The sequence below is a fragment of the Pristiophorus japonicus genome, chromosome 20 (assembly GCF_044704955.1).
Source record: "Pristiophorus japonicus isolate sPriJap1 chromosome 20, sPriJap1.hap1, whole genome shotgun sequence".
In the NCBI taxonomy this organism is placed as follows: Eukaryota; Metazoa; Chordata; class Chondrichthyes; family Pristiophoridae; genus Pristiophorus; species Pristiophorus japonicus.
In genome coordinates, this window is record NC_091996.1 from 19,910,792 (window position 1) to 19,929,989 (window position 19,198).

The 19,198-nt window shown below is 45.8% G+C and overlaps 1 protein-coding gene across 4 annotated transcripts in view; it reads right to left on the reverse strand.

Moving 5' to 3' along the window:
• Positions 1–19,198, reverse strand: part of ak8 (adenylate kinase 8) — a 239,681-nt gene that overhangs the window by 76,599 nt on the left and 143,884 nt on the right. For 3 of the 4 annotated variants that reach the window (XM_070863870.1, XM_070863869.1, XM_070863873.1), the window contains one exon: positions 13,788–13,929. In XM_070863870.1, coding sequence (XP_070719971.1) covers positions 13,788–13,929 — 142 coding nt within the window. Of the gene's footprint in view, positions 1–11,106; positions 11,210–13,787; positions 13,930–19,198 lie in introns of those variants that run through there. The other variant, XM_070863871.1, reaches the window with a different exon arrangement.

Genomic DNA, 19,198 nt, shown 5'->3' on the forward strand with positions numbered 1-19,198 from the left:
TGACTGCTGAACAACCATTCTAGCCCCGAAAAACTAATTTTATATTTGTGGAATGTTAAACTTTTCCATTACTATGATAAGAATTACATGGTTTTTCTTTTTTTTTATTTGTTTATGATATTTCAGCTTCTACCTTAATCCTATGTGTATGTCCCAATCTATGGGCCCAAGTTTCCACATGATTCGCGCCTGATTTTTAGGAGCAACTGGTGGAGAACGGATTATTTTAGAAATCGCAATTCTCCACATTTTTTTTTCTGCAGTTCTAGTCAGGTAGAACAGTTCTAGTTTAGAATAGAATTTTTTCTTCAAAAGGGGGCGTGTCCGGCCACTGACGCCTGATTTGAAAGTTTCCACAGTGAAAACGTACTCCAAACTAAAGTAGAATGGCGCCAGTGAAGATTTTTGTAGAACTGAAAAAACCTGTTCTACACATTAAAAAATCAGGCGCAGGTTACAAATTAGGCGTCCAGAACGAGGTGGGGGGGGAAAGGAACTCATTAAATTCGACAATAAATCCTTATTTATACTTCTACAAATATTATACAAATAAATCCAACCTAAATAAACATTTATAAGCCAAGAAAAGATTAAATAAACCATCTTCCTACCTGTGTGAAAGTGCTTCAGAGAATTCTGCAGCTGTTCGTGCTGCTGAGCGAGAGAGGGAGGGAGAGAGAGAAGGGGAGAGGGAGGGGGGGGGGGTCGGGGAACAGGAGCGGGTGTCGGGTCGGGGGGAGCGGGTGTCGGGTCGGGGGGGGGAGCGGGGGTGTCAGGTCGGGAGCGGGCCTCGGGGCGGGTCGGGGCGGGGGGGGGAGCGTGTGTCGGTCGGGGCGGGGGGGAGCGGGTCTCGGGTCGGGTCGGGGCGGGGGAGGAGCGGGTGTCGGGTCAGGGCTGGGGGGGGGGGAGCGGGTCTCGGGTGTCGGGACTCGGTCGAGGCGGGGAGGAGCGGGTCTCGGGTCGGTTGGGGGGGAGAGCGGGTGTCGGGTCGGGGCGGGGGGGGGGGGGGGAAGCAGGTGTCGGGTCGGGTCTGGTCGGCGGGGGGGGGGGGCGAGTGTCGGGTCTGGTCGGGCGGGGAGCAGGAGCTGGCCGTGGGAGCAGCCTCATTCACGCAGCCCCAGTGAGGCCATTGGGCCAGGGCTAGGGGCTGTGTGCTTCGGGCCCCTCCCACACAGTTCGGCGCCTGGAGCTACTGCACTTGCGTGCCGACTGTAGTGCGCATGTGCAGAGGTCCCGGCACTGTTTTCAGCGCAGGGACCTGGCTCCGCCCCCCCACAGCTCGTGCCGGCTGCGTCGAGTGCCAGAGGACCTGTAAGTCGGTGGAGAATACCGAGGATTTTTTTAGGCGCTGTTTTAGGCGCGAAAAACGGGCGCCCAGCTCGGAGGGGCGCCCGTTTTTTTTCTTGTGGAAACTTGGGCCCTTTATTTCACAAAATTTATAAAAAGTAAATTATAAGCTGTGCATTTTACTTCCCAGTTTGCTGTCTGTGAGAATTCTTCAATGTGATTGGCTGCTTAACTAGCTTGATGACATCACTGTTGCTGGACGCTGGAGATTCGTTTTATTTGGCAGCAGATTGAAACAAAGATTGGGAGAGCTGAAATTCATGCCCCAGAGATCACAAGATCTTCGTGGGCAGCTTCCTTCGAGCTCGGCGGCGAGCACCATCGCTTTGTCGCTGTCCGCAAACTGCGGGCCATTAACTTCTGCCTTACATGAAACTGGTTCTGATATTGAGGTGGGTAGCAGAAATGACAACTGGAAAAGATACTTTAAAAATGGAGCTAAAGCTCAATTGATAAAAATCAGGATTTGCCGCTCGAAGAGAAGAAAGCGGGACACCTTCAAAACAGTCCTGTAAGTTCGGAAAATGTGAGAAGTCTGCTATCTAGCAGCCACACTCAGGGTCGGTAATTTAAATAATACCTAATAGGATTGCGTATGATACAATTTAATAACATCTTGAACTTTTTTTTTAAGCGTGTAACAAGAAATTTCAAGGGGACTAGTGGAGAAATAAAAGGCCAGGGATTTTTAAATGGTCGACAGCAATATTGTCCATTCAGAGAGCAAGTAAGGCTTCCCATATATTACGTTGTGATCTCTGTTTGGTTTGAACCAGCTAAAGACACGGGGGGCCTTGTGTCAACAACCACACTGACCTCTGTTACGCCATGATTTTCTGTTAGTTACAATTATTTAATCTTTGCTGCAACATACCATTTTTTGAAGACTGCAATTATAATTAAACAGTGACATTCACGTAACAGTAAAGTAAACAGCAACTTCTTGCTTCCCGGCAAAAATCAACTGTACTGTCTCAAACTTTAAAAAATACAAAATAGACACGTAGAAGCAGTAAACATGTAACATAAGCAAGGTGGACAATGGTCATCTAGCAAAAAGTGCCACTAGTGAGTTCAGCTGACACGAGTCACTCACCATTTAGGGTAATCAATTATGTGACCATTTGGTTTATTATTCAATAACCACCGAATACCACTGTGTATGTATGGTGGGATCTTGCAATGAACCCGAGAATGACAGTATTCACAAACAGGGGGTGCATGCCTTACGTGGGAGTTTTGATTACTTTTACCAATTATTCACGACAGAGTGCAAGTATATTTCAATGGGTGTCATGGTTACTCAGTACACAAAGTTTTAAGTTTCTCACCCGAGTTATTATTTATATTCCTTACACCACCCCCGCATACAGATTTGACTTCATTTCTCTTTCCTCACAGCCCTATATATCTGCTCCTTTCATCAGAGTAGAGCGTAGCATAATCTTCGCCACTGACTTCTGCACAGCCACCACCAGTGCCAGTGTGATCAGCTGACTCTCTGATCCACTTCTGGGGTGTGCTTGCTGGGAGCATGCCTAAAAACTGCCAAGATTAAATGAGTTGAAGCTGGGTGATCAAGCGCACTGCTGCATCTCTATTCCACATGAACTTTTTCTCGAAGTGGTTCCTAGTAAAGGGTGTACAACTTACTTAATAAAACTACTCCATTTTGTACAATAAAACCTTTAAAAAAACTGGAAAAGATTGCAGTGCCTGAAACAAGATCTCACTACTCAAAGTCACTGAAAGGATTATTTAAAAATCAGAATTATAAAATTACATGCAACCGAGTAACAAAATTAAGTCTTGAATTGAACACAATTGATAGGGTGAAATCATTGAAATGTATAAAATCAATGGAGCTTTTTCTTTTACAGTCACGTAGGCCTTGAAATTAACACCCCACACGATGGAGGGGGTTAAAACGTAAAATCTGCGTAACCCGACCCCAACATGTTGCGCACGCCACCATTTCTACAATGGCGGATATCGGGGTGTCGGAGTGTCCCCCTTTGGAGAGATAGGATACTTATTAACATATTTAAATCAGGCTCACACACTGCAATTGGGAGGACAATTTGAAATTAACTGGTGCTTCCCAGGTTTCCTGAGCGGGGGAGGGGTGGGGGGTCAGTGAAGCAGAGATGGGAGCAGTCAGCTCCCCGAAGAAAGTTGCTTTTTTTTACAAAATCACTACTTGTGGGCCAAGAGGAGCTGGAGTGGTCCCTTCCTGAAGCCTTTGGCCTCCCCAGCCCCGATCTTCAGCCTCCAACCCACCACTCCCACTCACGGGCCTCTGCCTGCCAGGCTTCCTGAAAGCAGATGTCCTACCCCAGCCCTCCGATGGCCGGCCTCTTCCTCCTCCTCCTCCTCCCACTGCCCCTCCCCCAGCCCTCCGATTGGCAAGCCTCCTCCTCCTCCCCCTGCCCCTCCCCACAGCTCTCCCGATGACAGGCCTCCTCCCCCTGCCCCTCCCCCCAGCCCTCCTAATGGCAGGCCTCCTCCCCCTGCCCCTCCCCCCAGCCCTTCCGATGACAGGCCTCCTCCTCCTCCCACTGCCCCTCCCTCCAGCCCTCCCAATGGCTGGTCTCCTCTCAGGCCTCCTCCCCCTGCCCCTCCCCCCAGCCCTCCCAATGGCAGGCCTCCTCCCGCTGTCCCTCCCCCCAGCCCTCCCGATGGCAGGTCTCCTCTCAGGCCTCCTCCCCCTGCCCCTCCCACCCAGCCCTGCCGATGACAGGCCTCTTCCCCCTGCCCCTCCCCTCCCAGCCCTCCCAATAGTGGGTCATAAGAACACAAGAAATAGGAGCAGGAGTAGGCCATTTGGCCCTTCGAGCCTGCTCCACCATTTAATAAGATCATGGCTGATCTGATCCTCAGCTTAGCTCCACTTCCCTGCCCGCTCCCCATAACCCTTGACTCCCTTATCGTTCAAAAATCTGTCTATCTCTACCTTCAATACATTCAATGACCCAGCCTTCACAGTTCTGTGGGGCAGAGAATTCCACAGATTTACGACCTTCTGAGAGAAGAAATTCCTCCTCATCTCAGTTCTAAATGGGTGACCCCTTATTCTTAAACTATGCCTCCTAGTTCTAGATTCCCCCACAAGTGGAAACATCCTCTCTGCATCTACCTTGTCGAGCCCCCTCAGTATCTTATGTTTCAATAAGATCATTTCTCATTCTTCTAAATGCCAATGAGTATAGGCCCAACCTACTCAACCTATCTTCATAAGTCAACCCCTTCATCTCAGGATTCAACTTAGTGAACCTTCTCTGAACTGCCTCCTTAGATAAGGAGACCAAAACTGTACGCAGTACTCCAGGTGTGCTCTCACCAATACCCTGTACAGTTGTAGCAGGACTTCTCTGCTTTTATACTCTATCCCCCTTGCAATAAAGGCCAACATTCCATTTCCCTTCCTGATTACTTGCTGTACCTGCATACTTTTTGTGTTTCATGCATAAGGACTCTAGGTCCCTCTGTACTGCAGCATTTTGTAATCTCTCTCCATTTAAATAATAATTTTCTTTTTTATTTTTCCTGCCAAAGTGGATAACCTCACACTTGCCCACATTATACTCCATCTGCAAATGTTTTCCCACTCACTTAGCCTGTCTATATCCCTTTGCAGATTATTTGTGTTCTCTTCACAACTTACTTTCCCACCCATCTTTGTGTCATCAGCAAACTTGGCTACATTACACTCGGTCCCTTCATCCAAGTCATTAATATAGATTGTAAATAGTGGAGGCCTCAGCACCGATCCCTGTGGCATCCCACTAGTTACTGTTTGCCAACCGGAAAATGACCCATTTATCCCGACTCTCTGTTTTCTGTTCGTTAGCTAATCCTCTATCCATGCGAATATATTAGCCCAACCCCATGAACTTTTATCTTGTGCAGTAACCTTTTATGTGGCATCTTATCGAATGCCTTCTGGAAATCCAAATTCACCACATCCACTGGTTCCCTCTTATCCACCCTGCTCGTTACATCCTCAAAGAAATCCAGCAAATTTGTCAAATGTGATTTCCCTTTCATAAAACCATGCTGACTCTGCTTGACTCCATTATGTTTTTCCAAATGCCTTTGCCCTGCTAGTGTTTCCTTAATGATGGACTCCAGCATTTTCCCAATGAAGATGTTAGGCTAACTGGTCTATAGTTTCCTGCTTTCTGTCTCCCTTCTTTTTTAAATAGGGGCATTACATTTGCAGTTTTCCAATCCATTGGGGGCTCTCCAGACTCCAGGAAATGTTGGTATATTGCAACTATGCATCCACTATCTCTGTAGCCTCTTCTTTTAAGACCCTAGGATGTAGGCCATCAGGTCCAGGGGATTTGTCCACCTTTAGTCCCATTATTTTACCGAGTACTTTTTCTTTAGTGATCGTGATTGTTTTAAGTACCCCCCTCCCTTTGGCCCCTTGATTATCCATTATTAGGATGTTTTTAGTGTCTTCTACCGTGAAGACCGATACGAAATAGTTGTTCAAAGTCTCTGCCATCTCCCTGTTCCCCATTATTAATTCCCCAGACTCATCCTCCATGGACCATCATTTACTTTAGCTACCCTCTTCCTTTTTATATACCTGAAGAAGCTCTTACTCCTCCTTCCCCCAGCTTTCCCGATCACAAGCCTCCTCCACCTGCCCCTCCCAATCGTGGGCCTCCTTCACCTGCCCCTCCCGATCACAGGCCTCCTCCACCTGCCCCTCCCGATCGTGGGCCTCCTTCACCTGCCCCTCCCGATCGCAGGCCTCCTCCACCTGCCCCTCCCAATCGCAGGCCTCCTCCACCTGCCCCTCCCGATCACAGGCCTACTGCACCTGCCCCTCCCGATCGTGGGCCTCCTTCACCTGCCCCTCCCGATCGCAGGCCTCCTCCACCTGCCTCTTCCGATCGCAGGCCTCCTCCACCTGCCCCTCCCGATCGTGGGCCTCCTCCTCCCAGGCTTCTCAATATTAAGTCTCCTGCCCCCAGCTCTCCCGATAGCATGTCATCAGCCCCCAGCCCTTCCGCCCACAGTCCAGGCTGTCCATTTCACAACCTGCTAGATGGAAGGCAAATCTACAAGATGCAAATGAGGTCTTGCCATTAAGATCGGCAGGGCCTCCACAACACCCGCCTTGCCAGGTTCTTCAGCCATTCTCGGCCTCACCCGCACCCTCTCCATAAATATCGGGGCCATAGATCCAAGTCTTAAATGAATCACCGTGACTGCTACTGAAAATCAGTTATGTGCGACAAGTTCATTCTGAGTACCACAGTAATGTAACACAAATTCTAAATCTTGTTAATGACTTTGAAGCAATCATTTATTTAAATGCAATTCTAGTGAATAAACAATTACAAACCACAGACTTCTGGATGATCATAATTAATGTTGCTTTATGACTGGAAAGTTAAAAGTTAAAGCTGTGATTTTAGCTGTAACAAGGAGATATTCTGGAATCTGTAGCAGTAGCTTGTCCATGTAAGACTGTAAGTCTTGAGCTCCCAAATGCTGTCGCTGGCTGCTCGTTTTGGTAAGGAAAGAATTTTAATTTGCATAGCACCTTATCACATCCTCAGGATGCCACAAAACACTTTGCAACCAATGGACTACTTTCGAAGTGCAGTCACAGCTTTTATATAGTCAAGTGTGGCAGAAAATGTGTGAATGAATGATGGGGGTGCTGGATGAGGGAAGAATATTGACACAGGAAGGGCATCCTGCTTTGTAATACAGGATCTTGTACATCCACTTTTTCTTTTATTCATTCCTGGGATGTGGGCGTCGCTGGTAAGGCCAGCATTTATTGCCCATCCCTAATTGCCCTTGAGAAGATGGTGGTGAACTGCCTCCTTGAACCATATGGTGAAGGTGCTCCCACAGTGTTGTTCGGGAGGGAATTCCAGAATTTTGACCTAGCGACGATGAAGGAATGCCGATATATTTCATGAGCCTCAATTTAACATCTCATCGGAAAGATGGCACCTTTGACAATATAGCACTCCCTCAGTACTGCACAGCCTAGATTATGTACTTGAACCCACAATCTTCAAGTGACTCAGCAAGAATGTTACCAACTGCACCAAGCTGACACCAAGCTGGTACCCTGCTGTTGTTTCCTCTTACGAAACTTTTAGAATGAAACTTCAACTCACATTTATCTCTTATTATAAATGGCATTTAAAATTCAATTTTCTGCTTAAAATAACTTCATTAAAATAATACACACCACTGACTCAAATGTGCTAAAAAAAAAGCTCAGAGGAACTTCAACCCCAAGAGAGAATGACAGGAAACAGGTCCAGGTAGCATTGCATATTTGATGAAATTTTGCTTTGGACAAAGTCAGTGATGTTTGTACGGTGAATATAATTGGAAAACACACGGAAAAGGTGGTGAATTTACATGAAATGCTTATTTGAAATTCCAGAATCCCCTGTCTCTAATGGACACAATTTCACAACCAAGTTCCTGGCTTGCTCGGTTTTCTATTTCACTGTGGAAGCAGCAGAATAATCCTCTAAAATCACACCTTATGAAAGTGCTTTCTCTGCACATAGAACTAAAGAGCGATGAATATTCCACCGCATGCCCAACAAACTTTTTGTAAATGGCAAGGATAGAGGACAGGTACAGCTGTATTAGCACAATTAATGAGGAGTAAGATAGGGCTGTAGCATGCAGAGCGACACCTACCACTTGAAATGGCTAAAGACTGAGAAGCTGGTAATGTGATTATTAACCTTGCTGGCCCCAGGATTGTGCTGGTGATTCCAACTCCATTTTCCCATTGAACCTTCTATCAATCTGCTGTGTGTTCACAGTAATCCATGTGGGGATCAGCACTGGAGAATACTGAAGTCTGTGCAAACACTACACACTGATGAATTCACTTACCTGTGCTCAAGCAGTCAAAAGTCTGCTGCTGAATTTCCCTGGACAGAGCTCGAATTTAGTCCAAGTTGACCAGTAAAATGGCAATCATAGATTTTCCAGTCATAGTAGTCAGCATTCTACCAATTAGCAATGTTTTGATAGTTCAGCTTTAATTCTGTCATTTTAGTCTTGGTTTGATGCAAATTCACACGTTCATGATAGTTATGGCATTAGGCAGTACAGAAAAAAAATAATTGAACCCTGTGCAAGGAAATCAGATTACATTTCAGGTGCTAACCCTTTCCCAGTATTAGCCTCATTAATAGTTACTTATTTAGAGAAACAGATGATATCTGTAAAAAGTCTCCCGGCCGACAGTATTTTAGAAAAAAAAACTGAATCCATTTTACCTGCTCAGGTTATCAGTGAGTTTATTCAGTGAGCAGGTGGTCCAACCTATACCGGCTGCAATGAGGTAAGTAATGTCCACCTCAGGTAAGTTTTTTCTTTTTCTTTTGCAATTTATGTTGTGGTGACGTGGGCTATGGATTGGGAATGTTTTTGGTGTTTTTTTTCTTCTTGGGCCTCTCTTAGAGCGCTCTCGGGCCGACTCTTTAGCTCGGGATTTTCCCATGCTCAGCCAGCCTAGCGCCCTAAGAGAGGTGTACAACACCTCCCTTAGCGCTTCGCCCCACACTCAGGGTCCAAATGCCCAATTTTAACGACTGAGGCGCAAACTGTTCCCGGATGCAAACATTATTGCCCTGCCGCCCGAAATCAGCAAAGCCAAAAATCCAGCACTCGGAGTTAGGGAGGGGAAAATCGTTGGCTTCCTGCTTCCCATTATTATCCAGTGTGACCTCTCACTTGTGAATGACAGGTAAGGATAGGATCAGACTTAGCGCCATTTTCCTCTGCGGTTGAACAGCCTATTGATACTCAACGTTACTTGTCAAGCTGTACTCCAACAGAGAGGCAGCGTCCATCCTGGGATAGCTCCATTCATCAGGCCAGCATGGAGACTGATCTGAAAGTATATGCAGATCAAGAAGCTTCCCAGCTTTGGATGATTAGAAAGTGTCCAACAATGGAAAATTCAGTAATTTCCTTCTTTGGTACTAAATGCTGTTGGGACACATCCAAAACCTCAAAATTCAGTATCAGTCAAATGCATCTTAGTACCAGTACTAAAGTTCACAACCTTGGAATTCTCTAATAAGCATCCAGAATTGGAAAGCTTCTCAGATTTGCATATGGCTTTATCAATCCGCTGGGCAAACCCCTGTCATGATATGTGCATGTATACAATGTAAGTATGAGAGAGAAAGAGAAAGAGGAGAAAGAGAATGAGAGAGAGAGCGAGAGAGAAAGAGTAAGAGGGGGGACAAAAATTCAAATATAAACCCATGCCCCACTACTCAGTGACCACCACCGTGAAGGGCAGCACCCCAGCCTTTTTTTTTTAATCTTTAATTTTTCTGCCTCTGGTTTGCTTTGTCTTCTTCCTATCTCTTGCCCTAATTTCTATTCCCCTTAGTCTACTTCGCTGCATATTTTATTATTAACTGCTTACCCCATAGAAATATAATTCTTCCAGATATCACAAGGCAAAATCCCTTATGGTAGAAGCATTATCCTCAAAACAGCAAAGCTAACAGAGGCCACCAAATGAAAAAGTAAATCTACTCAAGCCTAGCTAATGTAAATGGACCACATTTTTCAAGTCTGGCAGTATCTTGTCAGGGCACTGTGAATTATCTAAAAACTCTAAAGAATGCCTACTGTGCACCGTGGACCGACGTGAAGTGGATGATGGCATATGGTCATGTGGGGGTAGATTTTTCTCTTCAGCACCAGGGCGTAAGAGCTTGGCAGGGTAGAAGCCCCAATTGCAAAATTGGGCATTAGCTACTCAAGATTTTCTTTAAACTAATTGCATCATTTTAAAGCTTCTGCCCCACCAATCTCTTAAGCCCTGGTGCTGAAGGAGGAAATCTACCCTTTATTACCAGCCACTTATGCCTGTTTTGGCCATTTAAGCAAGTTTAGCCAGCGAAAAGTTACTCCAAACTAACTTAGTCTAGCGTATGTGGACACTTTTGTATGCTCAGAAAAACTTTGCGGAGACTTAAGAAATCAGCGCAGATAGCCAGAGATGGGGGGAAGGGAAGAGAGAAGATTTTGCAAAGCACTAAATACCTTCACAACAACATTAAAGAAGCACAAGAACATTTTAAGCACTAAGCACAAAACAAAACAGAACATTTAGAGCACCAAGCACTAAACAAAGCACAAAAATAAGTATTCAATAACAAATAAAAAAATACAAGGAAGCTGACAGGATCTGCACTAAGACTTACAAAGCACCAAACAAAGCACAAAAAGTAATAAGCAATTAATTAACAAATAAAAAATAGAAGGAACCCTGCACCTAAAGCACCAAGACCAAAGTAATAAGCAACCAATCAATAACAAATAAAAAATAGAAGTCCTACCTTTATGTGAAGGGAAGGTGTTTCTGTCAACCTCTCTGTGTTCCGTCAGTCTCTCTCTGTGTTTCTGTCAGTGTCTCTGTCAGTGTCGCTCTCTGTTTCTGTCAGTGTCCCTCTCTCTGTTTCTGACAGTGAGGGGTGGGGGGATTTTTGAGATAGAGAGAGAGAGAGACACACACACGCACGAAATGTATTCGATTTGGTCAACAAAATAATGCCACGAACCGTTATTGGATCGGTGCCAGCAGCTGTTGGTTGTTGGCCTTGGTTCGTTCAAAGTTTGCTTTTCTGGCCTCAGCCAGCTCGGTAATTCAGCTCGAGCCAGGTCCCCATCTGCCTCGCCCCCCGTCGGCCTGTTCCTTCGCTTTCACACATTGCATGAAGCCATCCCCGCTCTCTGAATGCTTCATGTGTCCCACACACACATTAACCTGTTGCCAAACATCTCCTGCCTTTGACTTGCTGGTTGACAATAATGCCTTCGGCAAGTTATGCTGTAAAGATCCCAATCTTGTCATAAAATATTCAAGGTACTGTAAATCAAAACGTGCGCCCACACATAGGCACAACCACTGAAATAATGCTGCTAGGGCAATTGGGGGCCTGCTCACATGAACGCGGCATCAGGGGAGCCCATTCGGCCAGGGCCAGGGGAAGCGTGCTTCGGGCCCCTCCCACACAGACTCGGGCTGCGAGGAGCTACTGCACATGCGCGCACACTCTAGCGTGCATGTGCAGAGGTCCCGGCGCTGTGGTTCCTCCCCCCACGCGTTCTGCTGCACTGCGCCAAGGGCCTGGATCGATCGGACTGCGGGGAGAATACGAAGGTAAATAATAGGCGCCATTTCTGTTCTAAAAAGTCAAGGTGCGCCGTTCTAACTGCGGGGGTCCCCTATTTCATTTTCTGTACATGATTTTACATTTAATTAAATATTCTAACTTACACTTCTTGGTTTAGACTCTGTGGGCCTGAAATTTAATAGCGCTGGAAAGCTGGTGCTCCCCCCCACCTTTTTGGGGCTATTAGCACCAACATTTTTTTGTGGCCGCCCCATATTCAGCTCCAAAAGTGGAAAAATGGATTCCAGCATTAATGAACCCTTCCAAAGTGGATTTTTCAGCGGTGTGGCTGTCTCAATTTGAGCGTTATCACCACTGAGAAATTCAGCATGCAGGTAAGGATTTCCAAAGAGCCAGCTGCTTTTTAAAGGCCAGTGTTTGCAGCAAGGCCCTGAGGGGGGAAAGAGTTTGGAAGGATGGCTGGTGTAAGAGGTAAAGGAGAGCCAACAGGTTCAGTGATAAGGAGCTGGAGACACTGATGGACGGTGTGGAGGACAGGAGCAGAGTACTGTTTCCTGACATGGGGAGACCTGGCAGACAGGCAGTACATAATACATGGAGGGAGATTGCAGGGGAGGTGTCAGGCACCTCCAAATATGTGAGGATGCACCCTCCCAGGAGAGTGCTGGCCAGTCTGCACCGGCCCTTCCAGGGTGGTGATGGGTCGCGCCTCCTAGCTCTGGGGCGATGGGGATCCTCCTCCTCGACCTCCAGCGGCTGTCCCCTCATGATGGGCAGGTTGTGCAGCATGCAGCAGACCATGACGATTATGGAGACCCGTTGAGTAGAGTACTGCAAGGTGCCACTAGAGTGGTACAGGTGCTGGAACCTCTGCTTAAGGATGCCTATGCACTGCTCGATGATGCACCTGGTGGCACAATGAGCGTCATAGTATGCATGCTCTGGCGCTGTCCTGGGGTTTTGCAGTGGAGCGTGCAGCCAAAGGAACAGGGGATATCCCTTGTACCCAAGTAGCCAACCGCAATCCTGATTCGGGCCGGTAAAGACAGTGGGCACACTACTCTGGTGCAGAATGAACGAATCATGGCTGCTGCCTCCCTTGCCCGCTGTCTGTCTGCACGGTGCTGAGGGCGACGCCTTCTCCTGTGTGCCGCCCTGCGTCTTACCAGGTGTCACCCTCCCAACACTGATCCCATCCTCACGGTGCACCCTGCCAAGCAGGTCTTTAGAGCCCAGAATGGCACCTTCAGGCCTCCACTAAAGAGTCAGACCTGAAGGTCCTCCAAAAGTCTCTCAAAACCTCTGAGCAGCACTCAGCAGGTTTAATGGAGCCAAAATAATTAATAAAACTATCTGAAAAGCTAAATACTGCAGATGATAGAATGACATAAAGACACTAATAATTAATAAAACTATATGAAAAGCTACATACTGCGAATGATGGAATTATGAAATAACACTAAAATTAATAACTATATGAAAAGCTAAATACCGTGGCTGATGGAATCTGAAATAAAAACACTAAAATTAATACAACTATTCCCCTGCCAAAGGGACCTGATCGCGGCAAAACCCCAGTGGTGTTGCGTACGAGCACCAACTCAAATACCTCGCGGGGGCACTGCCTGAAGAAGTCCTCCGTTTTTGTTGGTGAAAATCGCTGTGGTGGCCGTTTTCCAGTGGACCGCCCGCTGATTACCTCACCGCAGGAAACTTTCCTTTACTGTAGCTTCACCCTGCCGTTTTCGGTCGAAGTGTGCACCGCTCAAATGCCCCCCCGAGCTGAATATGGCTCGAGGTGGGGAAAAAGCACCCGACTGCGACGGCCGATCGATTTTTTCAATCAGCCGTCCAAACCCCGCGGTCCCCTTCAGGGACGGTGAATTTCGGCCCCCACGTGTCTCAGTAAGGGTGGATCAATGTGATTGGTTGAGGAGACATGTTGCTTGCCCTATTCACACAGGTCTCAGATCCCCCGTAGAGGGCGCCATGCTATTTTGGCTCTCTAATTACCTCAAATTGCAGTGTGAAACCCCACAGAAAGTCGCCAGCAAGTGCAAGTGTAATGAACAGCAAGCGCTGTTCTTTTGCCGCTGACGGCAAAATACGGGCCATTCTATTATTTACCAGTGATTCTATGTAGATCACATGGTGAGCAGTGAGTTACATCATGTGGTGTATTAAAGTCATAATCGTACAACCTTGGTTACAATGTGCTGGATACAATATTACTCACACAAAGGTTTAAAATCTTATATTATAAAGACTTACCTATTTGCTATGAATCCTGCATCTTTTAGCATTTCAGCTTGTCCTATATCTTGAGGGAATCCATGCATCACCCAGCCCAGAGTGGAACAGTCCAGTTTACTTAGCCGTTGAGAAATACACTTCAAGACCATAACATCTGGAACTATATCCAAAATAAACAGAATTGCACGGTTATTACGTAATGTGGCCATGGTTACGTTTCTGAGTTTCAATGAGACGAAAACAATAATTTTGCTAATTTTTCCATCCCATCTGCGTGTTTTTGCCTCAAGGTCTCTTCCCTAGATGCCACATGCCATATTTGACAGAGTAGGTAATTGAATCAAAGACTTTTGCCAGTCTAATGCCAACTCCACATTCAGTATTCAGGTGATAGTTGACATGTAGTGATGGATAACATTCTTCCTAGCCGGTTTATATTTCTGCATTCACACGATGCTCTTATTTAGGACTGATGATACATGCTCTATTTATGGCTAATAGATTCAGGAATCATGAAAAGTTGTTTTCAGCATAGCACAACCTTTTAATTTCCTCCCATTGCTAATTCAAACCCCGCCCCCCATGCAATGTTGCAGATCACTGTGAAAATATCTGATTTAGTTTCTTGCATTACTTATATGTATTTTCTTTTGGCAACTCTTTTTTGCAATTCACATTTTCATAAATTATGTAATCTTTAGCATTCACTGCAATGCAATGAGTTCACCATTTATTCATCATTCATAATACAAGAGGAACTTAGAATAGCCTGTGAGGTTTAAAGGTAAAAGAATCTCAAGGATTATAGAAATGATTTATATTGAGGTTTATATGGTGAATGGAAAATCTCAAGAGATTTATGAATAGTCAGGTGCCAACTCTGTCTTGAGGTTATTGTTGTTTCTTTTATTAGTTATCCTTACAGGCCATTGTAATTTAAATTCAGTTCTGCGGCCTAATAGTTTTTCCAATGGAACTTAGAGAGAGCAAATCTGTGTCCAAATGAATGTTTCCTTTTAAATTTATGATTAACCTGTATGATCACATTCTATTCAATCTCAATTCACTGTGTTATATTTACTCATTAAACTAACTGTATTATCATGGAATCATAGAAATTTGCGATACAGAAGGAGGCCACTCAGTTTGCGCCAGTCGAAAAACAACTATTCAGCATAATTCCACTTTCCAGCTCTTGGTCCGTAGCCTTGCAGGCTACAGCACTTCAACTGCATTATGTCTCATTTATAACCTCATGTCTGAACTCAGTTAAAATAATGGAACATTTGTTTAAACAAGGGCCTAGAAATGGATATTGTACAGGTATAAAACGTGTACTTAAGAGTTCAATATGGCTGGTGGTGCATGTGTGATCATTCCGCTGTGTCCCCCGCGCTATATTAGATCAGACACCTCCACAGGCATTGTATCCAGATTTGCGGTTGTGTGCTGCATGCTGTGTAACTTTGCAATAATAAAGGACAAGCCCTTACCACCACCTGGGCAGCAAGAAGTGCAGGAGGAGGAAGAATAACATGAGCAGGAGGAGGAGATGAGCAGCATCAGCCACCAGTGCTCCAAGCTGCCAGAGCTCGAGAGCAACTCATCGAAGCACGCTTCACATGAACCATCTCTCCCATCCCAAATACACTAACATTCCCGCAATCCTTATCACCACCATCCTTAACTACCACCATCCAATTGCCTTCTTTCAGGCCAGCCTTATGCAGTATCAGCTGTGGCACTCTTGCCTCTGAGTCAGAAGGTTGTGGGTTCACAAAGATTTCTAGGCTGACACTCCAGTGCAGTGCTGAGGGAGTGCTGCACTGTCGGAGGAGCTGTCTTTCAGATGAGACATTAAACCGAGGCCCCGACTGCCATCTCAAGTGGACGTAAAAGATCCCATGGCACTATTTCGAAGAAGAGCAGGGGTGTTATCCCTGGTGTCCTGGCCAATATTTATCTCTCAATTAACATAATGAAAAAAAAAAATTATCTGGTCATTATCACATTGCTGTTTGTGGGAGTTTGCATGTGTGCAAATTGGCTGCTGCATTGCCCACATTACAACAGTGACTACACTCCAAAAGTACTTCATTGGCTTTGAGAAGTCTGGTGGCTGTGAAAGGCGCTATATAAATGCAAGTCTTTCTTTCTTATGGGTCTTGTCCTCACTTCACTACAAATACTAACAGCAACACTAAATCCGAAAAATAAAATTAATCCAACAACTCAATTCTGTGTATAATATTTAACAGGAATAATTAAGAATCATCCTTGAGCAAGCCCTTACTGCCTATCCCGGGCACTCTTTACTTATCCTAGTGCTCCTATGAAGTGTATCCCCTGTGGCTACAGCTTCCATTAAGGACACTTCAGACGGCTGTAGTGGGCAACCTCAAGCAGCTGTGGGTGTTGAGAGCCCGGCTGCAGATTGCAGCATCTTAATGTGGGCTGGAGCAGTCTGGCCAGCTGGCTGTGTGGCACTTAGAAGGGCACTGGGAGATTAGATGGTATCATGCTGTTGTCCTGAGAGAGGACAGCAGACACCCCTCCCATGGAACCGAGACCACTCTCCTGGGATTGTGCCTCAGCACTCTTATGGCTCTGCAAGGAAACACCATCAACACTGATTTATGAGTGTTAGCTGTGGCTCAGTGGATAGCACACTCGCCTCGGAGTCAGAAGGTTGTAGGTTCACGTCCTACTCCAGGGACTTGAGCACATAAATCTAGGCTGACACTCCAAAGCAGTGCTGAGGGATTGCTGTACTATCAGAAGTGCCGTCTTTCCGATGAAATGTTAAACCGATACCCCGCATGCTCTCTCAGGTGGTCATAAAAGATCCTATGGCACTATTCGAAGAAAAGTAGGGGAGTTATCTCCGGTATCCTGGCCAATAGTTATCCCTCAATCAACATAACAAAAGCAGTTTATCTGGTCATTATCACATTGTTATTTGTGAGCCTGTTGGGGGCAAATTGGCTGCCGCGTTTCCTACATTACAACAGTGACTACACTCCAAAAGTACTTCATTGGCTGTAAAGTGCTTTGAGACATCTGGTCATTGTGAAAGACACTATATAAATGTAATGCTTTCTTTTTATTGGCCCATAGAGTCGATGGCAACCATCTGTGTCTTCATGGCAGTCGTGTATACTGCCATTGAAGCTGTCAGCATAGGCTCCATCAAGATGAGTGCTACTGCCATGTTCATGGATAGAATGGTCTCCATGTTCTGCACAAAGCCCCAAGACTGGAATTTTGAAGAATGAGAGGGGATCTCATAGAAACATGTAAAATTCTGATGGGATTGGACATGTTAGATGCAGGAAGAATGTTCCCGATGTTGGAGAAGTCCAGAACCAGGGGTCACAATCTAAGGATAAGGGGTAATTCATTTAGGACCAAGATGAGGAGAAACTTCTTCACCCAGAGAATTGTGAACCTGTGGAATTCTCTACCACAGAAAGTTGTTGAGGCCAATTCGTTAGATATATTCAAAATGGAGTTAAATGTGGCCCTTATGGCTAAAGGGATCAAGGGGTATGGAGAGAAAGCAGGAATGGGGTGCTGAAGTTGCATGATCAGCCATGATCATATTGAATGGTGGTGCAGGCTTAAAGGGCACAATGGCCTGTTCCTGCACCTATTTTCTATGTTTCTATGTTTAAGACGCTGGAGTTGGACTTCTCCATGCTCTGAGCCATTGCATGCAAGCTCGCTGGCAGGCTGCACAGTGCACCTAGCATTTCCTGGTGTCAGCATCTGAATCCTCTGCAGTAGAGCTAGTATGTGATTTGGTCATCTGGCGAGCTGGAACACATCCTACCTCCCTGCGCCCTTCTGACTGGTAATTCACTACGCAAAGACCCATTTTCCAAGCTAACCTCTATAGTATGCATTGTGCCATTCTCTGAGCTGGTGCTTGCTAGGGTCAGATTGAGTGATGCTGCATCTGCAGGAGGGCTGGCCTCCTCTTCATCAAGTGGCATAAGGACCTCAACATTTTCAGCACCTGACATGAAAGTGAGAGACAAGCTTTTAGTGTGAAGGGAGAGCATAGCGAGAAGAGAGGGCTGCTGAAAGCTGCTGCAGTTTATGCAAAGTGTGCAGGGTGAGATAGAAGTAAGGAGCAAGGTAAGAATGGTTCAGTAACATTCGTATTAATTATTATGTCTACTTTAAGTTTTTTCTATTTTTGATATCCATGCCTTATCTCATCACCAAAATTGTAGTATAAAACCAACGAATAAGTGGACAATGCACATAGTAAATTCAAAAAGAGATTGTCTTGGTGCAGATTAAGAAAGAAAGAACTTGCATTTATAAGAACTTGTACTTATATAGGGCCTTTCTCAACCTTAGGATGACCCAAAGTGCTTCACAAAGATTTACTTTCAAAGTGCAGTCATTGTTGATTTGTCGGCAGATGTGGCAGCTAATTTGCATACAGCAAGGTACCATAAATAGCAGTGAGATAAATGACCAATTAATCTGGGTTTTAGTGGTGTTGCTGGAGGAATAAATGTTGGCCAGGCCATCGGAAGTACTCTCCTGCTATGAGATATTTTATATGGTCAGGCAGACAGAGCCTCATTTTAACATCTCAGCTGAAAGGCAGCCCCTCCAACAACAAAGTACTTCCTCAGTACTGCACTGAAGTGTCAGCCAAGATGATGTGCTCAAATCCTGGAGGGAGACTTGAACCCACAACGAGAGTGCTACTGCTGTGAGCCAAGCTGACTTTGGCCCAGGTTTAAAAGCAGCTGGTGTGAAGGCTGCCAAAAGAAAATAGGAAGGTTAAAACAAGTGCTGGCTTCCCACTGTATCACCACTTGCAATGATTAAAAAGTCCAGACTATACCATTAGCTCTCTGAAAAATATTACCATCAATTGGGGGTTTGTAAGTAGTGTTCCATATATGTATTGCTCGATGACAGAGGATGGACGACCTTGGATCTAGCCTGGAGGCAGCGAAGGTTGAACAGGTTCCCATCGGTTCTATAGTTTAGTTACCCTCCAGCAGGGAGCTTGTTGAAGGTGAGATGAAGCATTGCAGCAAGGAAGATCGAGAGGAGTGTTGGTGCAATGATGCAGCCCTGCTTGACCCCAGCGCGGACGTGGATTGGGTCTGTGGTGGATCGGTTGGTCAGGATCACGGCTTGCATGTCATCGTGGAGCAGGCAGAGGATGGTGACAAACTTTTGGGGGCAGCCGAAACGGAGGAGGACGCTCCATAATCCCTCGCAAGTTGACAGGTTCAAAGGCCTTTGTAAGGTCAAAGGCTGCCTTGTACAAGGGATGATGCTGTTCACTGCATTTCTCTTGTAGTTGTCGCGCGGTAAAGATCATGTCATTGTACCCCTTAGTGGACGGAATCCGCATTGCGACTCTGGGAGGAGTTCTTCAGCCACAGGGAGAAGAC